The sequence below is a fragment of the Girardinichthys multiradiatus genome, chromosome 15 (genome assembly GCF_021462225.1).
Source record: "Girardinichthys multiradiatus isolate DD_20200921_A chromosome 15, DD_fGirMul_XY1, whole genome shotgun sequence".
Classification (NCBI taxonomy): domain Eukaryota; kingdom Metazoa; phylum Chordata; class Actinopteri; order Cyprinodontiformes; family Goodeidae; genus Girardinichthys; species Girardinichthys multiradiatus.
Window position 1 is genome coordinate 13,562,426 of NC_061808.1, and position 17,244 is coordinate 13,579,669.

The 17,244-nt window shown below is 36.2% G+C and overlaps 1 protein-coding gene across 5 annotated transcripts in view; it reads right to left on the reverse strand.

Annotated features, from left to right (window-relative positions):
- Positions 1-3,489: 3,489 nt before the first annotated feature.
- LOC124882532 (proline-rich receptor-like protein kinase PERK1) overlaps positions 3,490-17,244 on the reverse strand; it is a 33,438-nt gene continuing 19,683 nt past the window's right edge. For 3 of the 5 annotated variants that reach the window (XR_007041925.1, XM_047388967.1, XM_047388968.1), the window contains 2 exons: positions 10,771-11,013; positions 3,490-3,737 (listed from right to left, as the gene is read on the reverse strand). Coding sequence is in view for 2 of the 5 variants with exons in the window: in XM_047388967.1 (XP_047244923.1) it covers positions 3,697-3,737; positions 10,771-11,013 (284 nt within the window). In the remaining 3 variants the exon portion in view is untranslated. The remainder of the gene's footprint in view (positions 3,738-10,770; positions 11,014-17,244) is intronic. The other 2 variants (XR_007041924.1, XR_007041926.1) reach the window with 1 other exon arrangement.

Consider the following 17,244-nt stretch of genomic DNA (forward strand, 5'->3'; position numbering starts at 1 on the left):
TTACAGGTTCGCCAGACATTTTGATTTTAGTTTTTTAAAAACCACACTATATCTCACCAGACATGTTGCTGCTTTTGGCCTAATGGTTTCTTTGTTACGGAGAGGCCTTCCAGCCCATGTTGGTTCCCTGGGATAATTACAGTCTTTTACCAACTTCAGCCAGTATCTTTACAAGGTCTTTTGCTCTGGGACTGATATGCACGTTTCACACAAAAACACATGCAACTCTGAGACACAGAACTTATTATGTTCTATACGGGCTTGCCGTAAGTTCATTCCTTTTGGTTCATTAGTGCGAGTAAGGTCTTGCCACAATAGTTTGTTTCTTTAGGTTAGAAAAAAAAGCAATAAGGGATAGCCAGCTTTTTAATTTTATCTTGGAAAAAAAGCCAAGGCAAATAAGTTGCATTTCATACAACAGCGTTGTGCTGTTGTATGAAAATTCAATTATTTCCAACTCAGGCCAAACGCCCAGGGCTTCAAGAACTCTGGTTAATAGAAACAGTAAGAACTTCCAACTTGCTGTTAAAAATAATAACTCTTTCACTTTTTAAACCATTATCCTTTAAAAAAGCCCCTCTTAGAGTCCTATGCCTCTCACCACACAGGCAGACTGAACATATGGCTTGTTGTACAGCAAGTATGGCTCCAATTTACATTTTAATTCATCTTAGATAAATGGTTCCACATGAGAATGTACTCTTTGAGGAAAACATTTTTCTTAATTATATGCAATCACAATTTTTTGCATTTTTTTTCCAAACTTGTCAAGATTTAAATCTAGAATATTTTCAACATTCACTTATGGTTAACAAACTACAATTAGGCAACAAAAGCATCTTTCATATCTAAGACAAATCTTCAGCATATACCAATTCTTGTGTTCCTTGTTTGTGGTATCACAGCCTTAACACAGTGTTTTATAAACTCACTAACCTTCTGTTCATCCCTCAGAACTCACTTGTCTCCCAGTTGATTTAGTGGAGCAGTCATTTTCAAGCAGGCCAGTAGTGCAAATGCGCTCACTGCGGCAAATTAATATTTACATGGCTGTTAACAGGTGGCGAGCAGTTTGATTGTGGTAATTGCTCCGTGGTGTATGAAGGAAAAGAGATTTAAGTGTTGTGCAGCTTAGACTTTCCCTACTCTCCATAAAGCTTCCCATTGGATGTTGTTTTTGTAGCTTGTGAACCATATTTTGTGAATCAGGAGTAAAAAGAACACCATATTATTTTATGTATGCATTAACAGATGCATCAGTCTTAAAGTTTTATATTTATTCATTACTAGGGACAATAGGTTATCTAGTTTGAACATATACATTTTATATACATTATATATATATATATATATATATATATATATATATATATATATATATATATATATATATATATATATATATATATATATATATATATATATTTATATGTCAAAACCCGGACAGCCTCTGCATATGGTGCGCACGCTCTACCTCTACACCAAGCTGCACCCTTTATGCTTGATTTTATTGGTAATGAATTGGTCATTGTTTTGCTTCTACAAATGTGCTGTTTTATTCAAGCTAAACTGATCTCAATATGAGCGGTTAACAAATTGTTCATGTCCTAAATGTGACAGAGATTTGTTAAGCACATACATTTATATCACAGCCAGCTGACTTATTTTCTTTTCGCTGGATGAAAATTGGGTTTATTGCCCATCTGACAGCCGTGCAAATATTAAAGCACTGGAATGCTCCGAAGCAGATGGACACAGTGAGCTCCTCTCCTTCACTCTCAAAGAAGATGACATCACCACATATGGTCGCAGTGATTGATCTGTCGTTGGAGAGTGATAGCAGGCTTAGAGTAGGCAACAGGAAAGAGAAATAAACGAAGGAGTGGCAGAAAACCATAATGTTTTCCATAGAAAGCCAACGTGGCCAAGAAAATGAATATTTGCTATTTTTGCTGCTTTGGTGTATGTGTTTTTGTGCAACCTTAATTCTCCAAATAACTTTGGGAAAATCAAAGTAGCAGAGTTTGTCAATCGGTTGTGTCTGTTTGGGATGTATCACACTAGATAATTCTGAAAATGATGACTTGCAGTACTCTTTATAGTTCCCAGATAATGATTGTTTTAAAAGCATCATACTGCAACTTGCAAGCTATCATCAGAAGAGAGACAGAGAAACATGATGACGTTGGAGAGAAAAGTAATAGCCTGGATGTGCAGCTCCAGAGACAGAACAGAAGCTGGGAGCTTGTCCTGTCCTGCTGTGTGTCTGGCAGATTGCTATGGAGCCTGTCATTGCTGCCAGCATGGTGTTCAGCCACTACATGGCGTTCAGCAGGGGTGCTGAATTAATCACTGCAACACACACAGTCCAGCTTACAGCTGACAAAGCTAACACTGGCTTCGATCACACCTATACTCGTGGTATCAGCATTATTTTGCTCCCTCAAGTACAAAACGGAATGTAAATGTGTTACTTGTCAAACCAAACCTATTTCTGCAGTCTGGCCTGTTTATTGTTTAAAAGTAAAAATACATGTGGAAAAGCTCAGACAAGCATACATATTTTGCTGATGAAAGAATTGCCTTAAGATAAGTAAAGAGTGTTTTGATCTTTTTCTTATAGCGTTCAGAATCTTACAATTTACAAAAATGTTTTTCTGCAAGACATGGAAATGCACGGGGTAGCATAATATTTATGTTTCTGTCAAGGGACATAAAATGCATTTTACAAGTGCATTAAAATCACTAACCTGTGAAACAACGTTGCTACAGCTCGTAAAATGGAAACTTTCCAACAGATCGAGTGTCACCTAATTGCTAATACTTTGATGACATTAACAGTATGGGAATCCTTCTCTCTACTCATCCTTGCCCTACTATTCTTATAAAAGTAAATAAAATATGTTTTGTGAGCAATTTACAATGAGAACCATTTATAAATTACCAATAAATAATGTAGCCTTGATGATCTCTGTTGCACTGCATTAATAAAAATATATAAATCTGTGTTACTAAGTCTCACAATATATGAAAAGATACGTTGAATGGTGATTTTTTTCCTATAAAATGATCTTCACCACAACTTTAAAAAAGTAAGCATTTATTTAAGATTAATTACAGAAAAATCACCAGGAATTGGTAATTACCTTAATACAGAATTCATTCTTAATGAATGTCTATTCAATGGATTTAACTGTCTAAAAAGAAACAAATCAAAGATAAAACAAAGATGCTAACACAATTAGAAGAGGAAAAAAGAGAGTAATAATTCAAACTCTTAGACCCATCTACAGGTCCTTCTCAAAATATTAGCATATTGTGATAAAGTTCATTATTTTCCATAATGTCATGATGAAAATTTAACATTCATATATTTTAGATTCATTGCACACTAACTGAGATATTTCAGTTAGTGTGCAATGAATCTAAAATATATTAATGTTAAATTATCATCATGACATTATGGAAAATAATTAACTTTATCACAATATGCTAATATTTTGAGAAGGACCAGTATAGCAGTTTCCAACACCAGAAGTAGCACTAAATTGAGTACCCTAATTTGGTCAGGAATCAACCTCTTGTCTCACTCATGAAACCAGCCTGAACCTCTGTGTATGCTGCTTGCACAGGCTCATTTCCTTGCTCGACTGAAGGGTAAATCTCGGCACAGCAGCCATGGTTCCAGCTTGACGATCACTTGGAGACTAGAAGGATGTTGTTTCTAGTCCGGCCTACTGGTGGTTCCCCATTTTGGTAACGGAACCGTGTGACATAAAGAAAAAATAAACACAAATCTTTCAGTGATTTAACACCAGATTAGAAGAATTAACCAAACTGTACAATGCAAACATAAACACATAATGCAACCAAATCTCTGTAAGCTGATAAATTCTTGCTTACTGGCAACTGAAAAATGTCTTGCTGTTTCTAATTTGTTTTTTTGTTTCTTGAATGAGTCAGATAACAGCAGGAACTGACAGCTCTCATGGGAGGAGACGTCATTAGAGGCTAATCAACCAATCAGAAGAGGACTTGAGAAAAATGCCAGCTATCATGCAATCTATCAAATTATGGTTATTATTTAAAAAACATTATTGTGTATAATTATAACTTGAAGGTCCCATGTTATAGCAGATAATTAATGTATTATTTTATCTGTTGAATTTACCCATCAAAGTCAATGGGCGTAGTCAAGATGATTGGTTCAAAATATACCTGTTTCCAGGATAATCAATAACATATTTTAGTTCACTGACCAGTTAATTTATTCTGTATTTACTTATTTGTTTTTGTTATGGTATATCATATATAATTAACTATTTACCCATTTTATTTATTTATTGGAGTATGGCCTTTTGGTCCTCTTTAAATTGCTGCCTTAATACTTTTTATTAATAGTTGAGGAAAACTGAGAAAGATGAAACAAGGCATGTATCTGTTCTTAAAATTATATAAGGCAATGCAAGGCACTAACTTTAAAACAAGATACATTTTGCAAAATTATTTAAACTTACTTTTAAATAAAGATGTGTTGTTTATACGCTTGTAAATAACTATAAAAATAGGTCACAAAAACTCAACATCACATTTAGATGCTATTAACAACATGCAGATCAAGTATTAAACAGGTATTTTTAAGGAGCAAGCTAGAGCAAAGAGGTACTGATTTCACACAATCTGTTTAGTAGACAAACTCAGAAAACACTGGGATGTCAGTGTCACCTTATTTCAATGCCACAATACAATGCAGAAAAGCTTGAAAACCCTGCAATTGGTCCAGAAAATAAGAGACTGCGATCCAGGAAAGAGTGGTTCATGGGTTTGGAAGCAGAAACGGCTATGATGAGGAAAGTGGACAAGCATGTGTTTACATGAGACACCAACACAAGCCTCCGTAATCAATCTTGCAATCTCTCAGGGTGAAAACTCAGCCAAGAATCAGTGCGTGGGATGAAAGTCATGGTAAACAGCGTGAATCTCTGCCAGCTGTTTATTTAAAATCTCTGTTTATCCACAGAACTATGAATCTTTTTCCTGCAGTGTCATACTAAACATAAATGTTATTCACATGCTGGTATCATGGGAAATATGTTTGCATCTTACTAAAGGCCCACATGACATGATTTACATTTTATTATAGTATCCACAGGGATAAAATAGATGGGATGGGGAAATGTTTAGCTTTTCAACATGAATACAAATTACCTAAAATAAACTAACATCTACATCCAATTCATAACTTCTTCTGCTCATATAGGAGTCATATTGTTACAATAACACATCAAACCTCTGAGGACAACTTAATACATCAGCTCAACTGATGTTGGTCAGGTAAACTTCTTCTAAGAACCATTTCCAAATACTGCATGGAAAAATAAATATGTGAAAAGTGCAGATTTATAGTAGCTGTTTTAAATTTCAACAAATGAATTTGTATGGAATAGGCAAAATCTTTTGCCATTTTTAGGTGCTTTTCTGGGCCTTTCCCAATTAATTGTAGTGTAACTTTGAAAAGACAAGAAGAACTGTCAATACTGCTTTCTTACTTTTTAAAACCTAAAAATATGCAAAAATAATCAGAAACATATTTTTCTAAAATAAAATAAAAATTATTTGGAAAAATTAACATTAAATTTATGGTTGTATTGCCTGAATGTGAACCGGATTAGAATATTAACAAATTTCTTCATAAACTCCAGAAACTTGAATTAATAAAAATCTTACAATTTGGTTGTAGTTGCATTTGTTTCCTACAAGTTATCATCCCAACATATATTATATATCTCAAGGTTAATCCATATTATCTGGATTTGTCTGCATAAACCACATTAGATGTAATTTGAGAAACCAACCAAAATGCAACAAGGACAAAATGGATAGATAGATAGATAGATAGATAGATAGATAGATAGATAGATAGATAGATAGATAGATAGATAGATAGATAGATAGATAGATAGATAGATAGATAGATAGATAGATAGATAGATAGATAGATAGATAGATAGATAGATAGATAGATAGATAGATAGATAGATAGATAGATAGATAGATAGATAGATAGATAGATAGATAGATAGATAGATAGATAGATAGATAGATAGATAGATAGATAGATAGATAGATAGATAGATAGATAGATAGATAGATAGATAGATAGATAGATAGATAGATAGATAGATAGATAGATAGATAGATAGATAGATAGATAGATAGATAGATAGATAGATAGATAGATAGATAGATAGATAGATAAATAGATAGATAGATAGATAGATAGATAGATAGATAGATAGACAGACAGATAGATAGATAGATAGATAGATAGATAGATAGATAGATAGATAGATAGATAGATAGATAGATAGATAGATAGATAGATAGATAGATAGATAGATAGATAGATAGATAGATAGATAGATAGATAGATAGATAGATAGATAGATAGATAGATAAAAAGAATCTCATTTAAACAAAGACCATTTAGAGCGTTTTGAGATTAAAACAGAAATATGAATTATTGCCACATCTATTGCTCAATAATTATTGCATATCTTTGCAGAGTAATTAATTTATCAAGCTATTTATTAAAAAAGTGATGTATTTCTCAGTCTGTTTATATATATGTTTCTTTATTCTTGATTATGACAGTCCAAGTCTTTCATACTAAATAAAGTCCGAACATTATGACAGTGAAAAAAATTACTACATCCACTGTAAAATGAGCCAGAAAATATAGCAGTGCTTGTTTTTTTCAAAGTGGGAAAACATCAGATGATTCACTCTCTCCCTTGAGTTGCTGTTCTAACATCTGTCCAGTCGTTGTTTGCCCGCAAATAGGAAAAGTGAAAAACTACAACTTCATACACTAATGAAAATAATCATTCAAGTATAGTTATAGCGCTACAGCCTCAAATGTAAGTCCTCCTATATTTGTCAAGTGGTCTCCAGGTAAGTGTGGCGAAAAAAATCAAAAACATATACTTCCAAATTTCAATGTGTACCATAAATATATCTTATTTTATACCATAGTATTGAAAACCACGTCTTAAGTAAGTGCTTTGCACATGCCCATTGGTCAACTTAATCTATAGTATTTACTATATTAAGTGATTGACATTTTTTGCCTGTGTTAATAGTGAACAAAATAAAAGAAATCTCAGGAATAGTCAGGTCTAAACGGATGCTTCATTAGACGGAATGAACCATTACTCTCTTACTCAGCTTTATTTCTTTCTGGTGAACATTACGGTATCTTTTGAACTAGCTGTAATAATATCTTAAAGGTGACCTAAGCCATATAAAAATAAGATACCTTCACCAATAAGAAGTTCTCTGAAGAGTTGACATGATTTAATAAACATCATTAAAAATTCACTATGTTCTTTATTGCTGTTTTTTATCCTAAGCAATGAAAAAATATTACATGTTTTCATGTGTACTAATAAGGAGCCACATTAGTGTGGATAAAATTTGACATTTTCAGTGAAAAAGGGAAGTAAAGGTTTTCTCTGTTTCTTTTCAGCTCAGTTGAACAAATCTGTTTTCATTCCCTTCTTGTTTGCACTGTATTTCTGTCTCTGTCCCCATGATCTCTTTCTTTTCACCCAAGCATCAGATGGTGGGAGCTCAGCCGACCACACTGAATGCATGTTTTTACATAATTTCTGTGCCTAAGCAACAGATCCAGTTGTTGATATGGAACCCTGCATATCAAGCAGTTCCACACAGATTTATGACTGTACAGCGTCCACTGAGCTGAGAATCTTGTACCTGTTACCCAATACACCCAAACACTTTTCCCTTCACAGTTGGTCAGAGGTGGCAGGTATTTTACTGCATGAGCTTATTTGAATAACAAATACACTATACATCTGAACATACTGTAAGTTCAGAGGCCAAACATCAAATAAAGGAAAGCTGAAAGAAAGGACAATTACATAAAGGTTTGTCCAGCCATGTTTAAACATTAGTGTAGCAACACTGGAGACATTTTGCAAAGTTTTAAAGTGGGTGCCTTGTAACAATCCCACTGGGCAGTCCTGTTTTAGGGTGTATTCACACATGTCACAATACATCCGTGTTCGTTTCCTCTCTTGGCTCGGACCATTTGTGTAGGTGTGAATACACTTATGCGAATCCTGGTCCAGATCAAACAACCGGACTGAGACCCACGTTTTTAGGTGGTCTCGGTCCGCTTCTGGTATGCATACAATCCGGCCTTGATTCAGCCCAATTACAGGAAACATACACCTTTTTGCACTTAACGAGGTACATTGGCCTGTAAAAGAATTCATACCCCTTGAACCTTTCCACATATTGTCACATTACAACCACAAACATAAACATATTTTATTGGAATCTTATGTGGAAGACCAGCACAAAGTGGTATTCAATTGTGAAGTGGAAATAAAATTATACATGATTTCTTTTTTTATACAAATAAAAAACTGAAATGGGCATTGTGCAAAAGTATTCAGCCACCCTGAGTCCATACTTTGTGCAACCAACTTTTACTACAATTACAGCTGCAAGTCTTTTCCGGTATGTCTCTACCAGCTTTGCATAGTGACTAACATTTTTGCCCATTCTTTGCAAAACAGCTCAACCTCAGTAAGATTAGAAGAAGAGCGTGTGCCAACAGCAGTTTTCAGATCTTGCCACAGATTCTCGATTGGGTTTAGTTCTGGACTTTGACTGGCCATTCTAACACTTGAATATGTTTGTTTTTTTAAACTGTTCCATTGTAGCCCTGGCTTTATGTTTAGGGTTGTGGTCCTGCTGGAAAGTGAACCTCTACCCCAGTTCCAAGTCTTTTGCAGACTCCAACAGGTTTTCTTCCAAGATTGCCCTGCCATCCATCTTCCCATCAACTCTGACCACCTTCCTTGTCCCTGCTGAAGAGAAGCATCTGTAGAGCATGATGCTGCCACCACCATATTTGACAGTGGGGATGGTATGTTCGGAGTGATGTGCAGTATTAGTTCTCTGTCACACAGAGCGCATTTTGGCCAAAAAGTTCAATTTTGGTTTTGTCTGACCAAAGCACCTTCTTCCACATATTTGCTGTGTCCCCAACTTGGCTTCTGGTAAACTGCAAATGGGACTTCTTATGTTTTTTTTTTTTTAACAATGGCTTTCTTCTTGCCATTCTTCCATAAAAAACATGTTTGTGCAATGCTTGACTAACAGTTGTCCTGTGGACAGATTCCCTCACCAGACCCAGCGCTGTGAGTGCCTTGTTGCTGAAAAGCGCTATATAAATAAATTTGACTTGACTTGTGGATCTCTGCAGTTCATCCAGAGTCACCAGGGGCCTCTTGGCTGCATCTTTGATGAGTGCTCTCCGTGTTCGGCCTGTAAGTTTAGGTGGACGGCCTTGTCTTGGTAGGTTTCCAGTTGTGCCATACTCTTTCCATTTCCGGATGATAGATTGAACAGTGCTCCGTGAGTTGTTCAAAGCTTGGGAAATCTTTTTATAGCCTAAGCCTGCTTTAAACTTCTCCACACTTTATCCCTGACCTGTCTGGTGTGTTCCTTGGACTTCATGATGCTGTTTGCTCCCTAATATTCTCTTTACCAACCTCTGAGGCCATCACAGACCAGCTGTATTTGTAATGAGATTAGATAACACACAGGTGGACTGTATTTAGTCATTAGCAATCATCAGGAAACTTCTGAAGGCAATTGGTTGCACTCAGAGTAAAGTGGGCTGAATACTGTTGCACACCACACTTTAAAATTTTTTATTTGTAAAAATTGTTTTAAATCATGTATAATTTTCTGTTAACTTCACAATTGTATACCACTTTGTGTTGATCTTTCACATAAAATTCCAATAAAACATAGTTATGTTTGTGGTTGTTATGTGACAATATGTGGAAAAGTTCAAGGGGTATGAATACCTTTACAAGCCACTGTAGATATCATGGGAAAAAGTAGTCCTTTAGCATTGCTATCACTGCTACTGCATGGATATTACAAACAATGATCTGTGAACAGACCTGCAGCACTGAGAAGACACGGGGATGCACATGTAACCCAACTGCTAGAAAAGACATAAAGGAATGCGGTCGTGTTTAACGTGTTTCGTGTGAAAATGAAAGAATGGTGGTTTGAGTGGTTTCCGGATTAATGCCTTGTTAAAGTGAAAAAAAACTTCACCAAAGTTATCTAAAAGCAAGAGACGCATTAAACAAGTTTCCCTCTATTTTCAGGTCTGTGCTCTGTCCCGTCATAGTAATTTCTGTCCCATGGGAGCAACGATCATCACACGCATGGCTTTGTTTACAAGTTATTTGCATATACGAATTTAGAATGACTCAAAATGCCTTCAGCTGGTGCAATACAAAATCCTTCAAAGAACACACTATACAGGAAAAAGGATGTTTCAAATGGGTTTCTCACCTACCAACACATGTCCAAATTGCATGGGAAATTTACCTTACAATATGCTCTCTGGCACTGTCCCCCTATGGCTTCTGGCTAAAAGAATGTGAAAACCTATCCACATGCCTTGAATATACAGTTCTGCCCTCACTTTGCTTTCTTGGTGACATCACAAAAGTAGATTTGGAAACAAATAGATGCAACATCCTTCTTGCAGTTTTAAGCATTGCAAAAGAAAAATACTGGAAAAACTGGAAATATAATGCATTGAAAAAATACTAGACTTATTAGACTTTGTTTCTATGGAGAGAATGTCTGGTTGTAAACAAAAGCAACAGAAAAAATAATTAATAAATTTATAAATAAACAATTCATTACGTGGTGCTGTAGGGGGTATGGGCATTGCCACCTCCGCATCAGGGCCCGGGGGGCATGGGGATGCTTGTCCTGGGGCATTGCTGTTCCTAGTCGGACTGGGCATTTGGGTGTTGCCCCGGGCTGGTGGTGGATGTGGGTTGAGAGTTGGGCGGGGTGTGGTCTGGGTGGGCTGCAGCTGCCAGTATTGAGGTGGTGCTGTTGTGGGCCGCTGTACCCTCTTGTTTGGCCTGCTTCTGCTCCTGGCTGACACAGGGAAACAGTGTGTTTGAGGTGCTTCCCCAGCTGTGCCCATGCTAACTTAAATGTATTGAATTAACAATAATCAGAAGTTTACAAATCCATAATGTCATCACCCCATATTTCCCTTATGAGATTAATACATAGTAATCTTAGTATATATAAACTTCTAACTTTGAAGAAAGTAATAAAATGCTCATTATTCTGGCCTTTAGCAAATAGAAATAATGTTTGAGCATTTTCAGACAGTGTATTTAATAACTGGTTACAGCTGCAGATCAACAGTAATCTCCATTTGTAGCAACTCTCCTGGTAAAGATGTGTTGAAAAATCATCAGATGATTAAAAAATGATCTTTTATTGCAATAGCACAACCTCATTATGTAAACCTGATAAAAACCCAACCCTAAAATGAAGAACACTTACTCCATGGGCGGAAAAGAGTACACTTATTGGTACAATTAAACATTTTTATTTAGTTAATATTTTTAAAGCCTTTCCAATTCACATGCTGATCAAGATGTCCATGGACTTTTAGTTAGTTTTCAAAAACTTTCTGTTTCCCTGAGGTATAAATATCACATGATTTGAATGCCTATTTTTCTAATTTGTAATTTTCAAATTGGGATAGCCAAAATAACGTACCATTCAAAAGAGACAAGTGTATGTTAATCTTTATGAGTCAGGAAATGGCTACAAAAGAATGGCTACTTGTCTAAAGATGCCTATACAGTATCTACAGTCAGTCAGAGCAATAATGAAAGAGTTTTAAAAAACCTGGAACTGTGACAAACAATGCTGGTTGAGGACCAAAATTTATCATGCCACCCCACACTGTGAGGATGATGGCAAGGGATCTAAAACAAATATATATATAGATATATATCCAGTACTCGCTAATAGAGAGGTGCAGGAAATAGTGGCATCTTGGGATAAAAATACTCTTTAACAACCGTTAGAGACTCTTGTTACAAGTGAATTAGTTGTTTTAGAGGCATGGCAGGAAAAAGCCTTTATACCATCCTATCATCACAAACAATAAATGTGTGACACGTTCTACACTCAACTGGGACTGGAGCTATGCGCTTTGGTCAGGTAAGACCAATGTTATCAGGTGAGAAATGTAGGATTATCGTACTAGAGACATACAATTATCACATTTTGAGGGAAATTATCGTACACTTGTCATAACCAAAATAACAAGTGTGTTGATGTGTTGAATAGCGTCCAACAGGCACTCGCAGCTTTGTGGCGTCACTACGGAATGGATTTATCAACATCTGCAGCCCCACAGTGCCGGGCTCTGCTTCTTCTTCTTTTCTTTTTTTTCTTTTCCTCAATCATGGGTGGGCGCAGTGGACTATTCACCCAATCATGGCCGTTGTTCTGAGACCAACGCATCACGTCACACGTAGGTCACATTTAGAAAAGCACAATTGGCTGGAATTTCCAGCATCTGTTCTCGAATCCGGACACAGATGCCTTCAGGGTTCACAAAAAAACTCCGACAGACTTTGGCGATGGGCTGATGACAACTGATTACAACCACACATTCACGGAATGGTCAAATTATCGGACATTTGGCCTTTTTTAGGAATATTGATCGTACATAGTACAGAGAGCAAAATTATCGTACAAATACGATAATTATTGTACACCTGGTAACACTGGGTAAGACTAACATTGAATTTTGTTTAAGCAACTAATGCTTAAAAAAATTGTCCTTTCAAATTCACAGAGGCTACTTATGTGTGGAGCTTAACAATATGTCTGAAATGACAACAAACATGTCTAAACATAATATATTCTGTGTAGATGGCAGCTTATTTCTGCATTTTTTTGTAAAACATGTCTGTAAGCGTTGTGAACATTATCATTACAAATAAGCCAAAGTTCTTTCTTTGACATAAAAAGTTATTTTGTGCGCTCTCACACCCTTGTTAAGGAGTTTATGACCCTTGGGATTATGCATCATTTAACATTGTTTACACAAGGAACTGATTGTTGCTCACTAGTTCATGTAGAAAGGGCCATCTTATCAATATGACGTAAGGAAAATCTTACCTAAAATGTTTTTCTACCCACTTAAAAAAAAAAAAAAACATCAAATCTGTGAGCTGTGCTGTGTTTATGAGCCTCTTTAGGGGTCTTAGGATTTATAGTATTTCCAATATCAAAACTTAGAAATATTAAATGCTCTAAACTTTGCCATTGGACAGGAAAATAACTGAATTCAGATATTCCTGTTTAAATGTTAGTGCAATGGAAAATTTTTAAAAATGGACATATCCTAACATATATGTTTATCTTTACTTTGTTTCCGCCTTCACCTTGACAGTAATCGGCCCTCCTGTTCTGATTTCAGATGATTTCAGATGGAACGCAGTCAGACAGGAAAGGTGTTCACCACAAACCCAGCTGTGTAAATTGTTAATTTTCAATCAGTAAACAAAAACCTGAGTCATCGGGCGAAGCAAATATGATAATTGTTTGCGGATTACAGAGATCTGGCAGGCAACTCTGCGGAGGCTGTGAGTAAACGGAGAGAAAGCTCAGCTCAAACAAATGCAGTTACTCAGCCAGTCAAGCAGAATCCTCAGGGGAGAATAGAGCCTGCGGGCGCAGGAGGGTCTCTGCTCCAAAGGTTGGATCTATCATCAAAACATACCTCAGCATCTATTAAAGTACTTTTAGCTTGGTCTTTGTAAGGATAGACTATTAGGAAAATAAAATGCTGTCAAAAATGATCCAATATAAACCATGTTGGCCAAAACACTTAAAACGCCGATAAAACAAATTGAAGAAACATGACTTGATGTGTGGGGAACAAATTTGTGGCTGTCTGTTTTATAGAATGCATGAACAAAAATTCACAGTTAGTGGTAAAAGCTTTCTGTTTAGTATACATAGAGCGGAGCAGTGACTGTTTGCCCAAATGGTTAAAAATAATGCTGTCCAAGGTAATGTGACAGACTAGAATCCATGTGTTAGTCTTAAATGATAAGACAACAGACTGGCCCTTTTGTTTTTGCTGTAAATAAAACTGCACTGCTAGCAACCACTATGAAGTTACCATGTGCACAAAGCTACAATGAAAGAAATAAGTTCAAATCGAGTAATTGGTATACTTCACTGCCAGTTGTGAAAGGTGCATGCAAAAGCATTGAGAGACAATAAATAAATAAAAAACCTAAATATGTGTGCCATATTGGGCATAATGAGTAATAAAGAACAGCACAAGCCAGTATTAAATATTTATTTAAAAGATCTGTCACTGTATCTGAAAAGGCTTGAACAAATCATAAAGTCATAATAGACAGAGATCTGCTTTATGCTAAAGTGAAAGAGTTAATTAAAGCTGCAAGTAAAGCTGAACTCTCTCACCTTGGTGGCACTATCAGCAAAGTTTGAAAAACTTTTTATACAGAAGCAAAACGTTTGGTGAAATCTGACCTTGCACCAAGAATAACAGAGTACTATAACTCAGGGCAAGCATACACGCTTTCTTATAGAGTCATGCTTTTAAAACCCACTCACTTAAGACCTTACTGACTTATTTTTAAGTTTCTAAGTCAGAAATCTGCAAGAGGAGTTTGCTTAGATAGAAGGTGGTGAAGAGACGCCTCAAGATGGTGTCTCTTATCCAAAAAACTTCCACTAGGGTTTTTTACTATGCTTCCAATAGTTTTATGCATTCTTTTTCTGTTATTTTTCTGTGCTTGCACCTCTAGCACATAAGCAAGCCGAGTTACTAGTTACATAAAAAAAAAAAACATATATCTGTGATAACTGAATACCATGAGAGTTTGAAAGGTTGACGCAGAGGCTCACTGCACATGCCCACTCTCGTTTTCTATGCTAATACTGACAAAGACTGAAGCCAATTCTTATGAGATTTTCCATATCTGTCTCCATAAAACATCAAATGTAAGCTAGGAAAATTAATCAATAAATGGAAGAATAATGGGAGATAAAACTGTTTTGGGAGTCTCTTTTAAATGGTTCTGAGTCATTTTTCCGTTTGCTAATTTGTATGGACATCCATACCTTAAACGACATAAAATCTGTTTCTTTTTCTTTACATATTTATTCATTATTAACATAAACAATCACAAAGATGCTCAAAGCTCACATATAATTAAATTGAGTTCTTAATGACACCCTATTTCTATTTAATTTGTTTCTGATCCCTGTTTCAGCCATTTGGCTCAAACGAAATATGAAACATTATGATCCCTGATCAAACCAAAATCACTTATTGTCTTGGTGGTATAAAAATATTTCCTCACAGTAGAGTTGACTATGAGTGGAATATTGAAACTCAACGGTTGTCAAAGCTGTACAAAATGTCCCCCTAGTGAGTAAAATCTAATGTGTGTTTGGTACAAAATGACCAAAACTGCAATGTGCGAAATGGCAAAGGAGCAAAACAACCACCCTTCCAAATCTTTAGCATTTCAGTGCTTTAGCCACTCTCATGTTATTTTTATGAATTGGGATGATTTTAATGTCAACTCTGCTGCTAAGAAGTAGGTATTACAGTGTTTTCTGAAAACACAGAAACATGTAAATGTAGATTTTTTTCAAAAATATCCATTAGTAGTTGCGTTGGCGTAGAGTTGGGACATCAGTGTTCTAGATTCTAGAAGGCTTGTTCTCCACCTAAAATTGTCAGAATAATTTATCATAAAAGAGTCTCCTACTTTGGTTTTTGGCTTTTATTAATTTTATAAATTTTAGAGATTGAAAAAACAGCTACTATTATTTTAGCATGCACGAAATACCTTAAAATACGACACAGAACAGTAACTTCCTTTGATCAAATTTACATTTTAAAAATATATGCCAACTTATAAAACAGTATTTGGTCTTTAAAACATTGTTATGATATGATTCTCCTTTTGTTAAATGTTTAATTTTTGTGCCAAGACAATCTAATCTCCCCACCACCAAGACCACATATTCCAGTTAATTTTCAGATCAAAGCCTGTAAGGACCGCCTCAGAATGGTGGTCCCTGATCGCCTTTTTTTTCCTTGAAAACAAAACTCCAACATCAACAAAGAGTGTGTGAACTAGCCACTCTGTGCAAAATGTAAAGGAGAATTTAATTCCCGGAGCGGTATGAGTAGGGCAACAAGACAATCTTGTCATTAACCGCTCCTCTGTGTGTAAGGCAGTGGTCTTCAAGGATGGGTGGTCCGTCTGGGGCTGAAATCGGACGTATGTGTAAGGGTGTGTGAGCTCCCTTTGTGTCAGGGGAGAGGGGCCTTTGTTCTCTTAACCAGGGAGGTGGGTCCAACAGATTAAGCCTTTAGAAGTGCAACCGACCACCATGAGGGACAAGGGAGAATGTGTTTGTTGGTGTGTGTGTGTTGATTAGCTTTACACATACATTGTGTATGTTGCGTATATGCACACTTTCTGCTTTAGAGCTTGAGTTGCAACTTTAAAAATATGTTGAAGATACTAAGAGGAAAGAAACTGGCTCAAGAGAATGAGGAAAAAAAGTCAGAAACTAACATTTATAGCCATTTGCATGCGAATTAGCATGAGTTAGTGAGAATCTGATGCAGGTCAGAAGGTCAATAGTTCTCATCCATCTGTCCTTCTGATGGCATGCCTCCTGGGTCAGTTTGATTCCTCTGTGAGAGCTAATCTCACCCCAGTGCTCAGTGAGCCTCCACAGCATCCTCTGATCTGCTCCTTCAAACCCCTCTTCTTAACATGCACAACAAAAACGGCTTGAGCCGAGGGGAGGAGGAAAGTCACACAAATTCCCACTCAAACTCACACTCCCTTTGGGCGTATAGTTTTATATTTCTAACCATAATATTAATTTGAACCAGAGCTGGTACAAAGCTGCGTGGGGTCCCAAATGGAATTTTATTTTTGGGCTCTTGCAGCTACACTCGATCACCACAGCTCAGCTAATGTTCTCTTTGTATGTTCAATATTTAGACATCCATACTTTATACATCTAAAATAAACAATATCATAGTATTGTTTGATCCATGACCACTTATAGAGACATAACGAGCACTTTTGCTACAAAGATCATTTCTACAAGAGACGTGTGAGCTCTTTGGAAGTAAACATGGGAAGGAGGATGGAGTTCTCCGCACACAAGTACACAGTCTTTTGTTCATAACACTTCTTGCACCAAGTTTATGAAAAAAATACAGTTTTGGATATAAGGGAAGCAACAACCCAAAGATGAGGATGAGGACACAACACA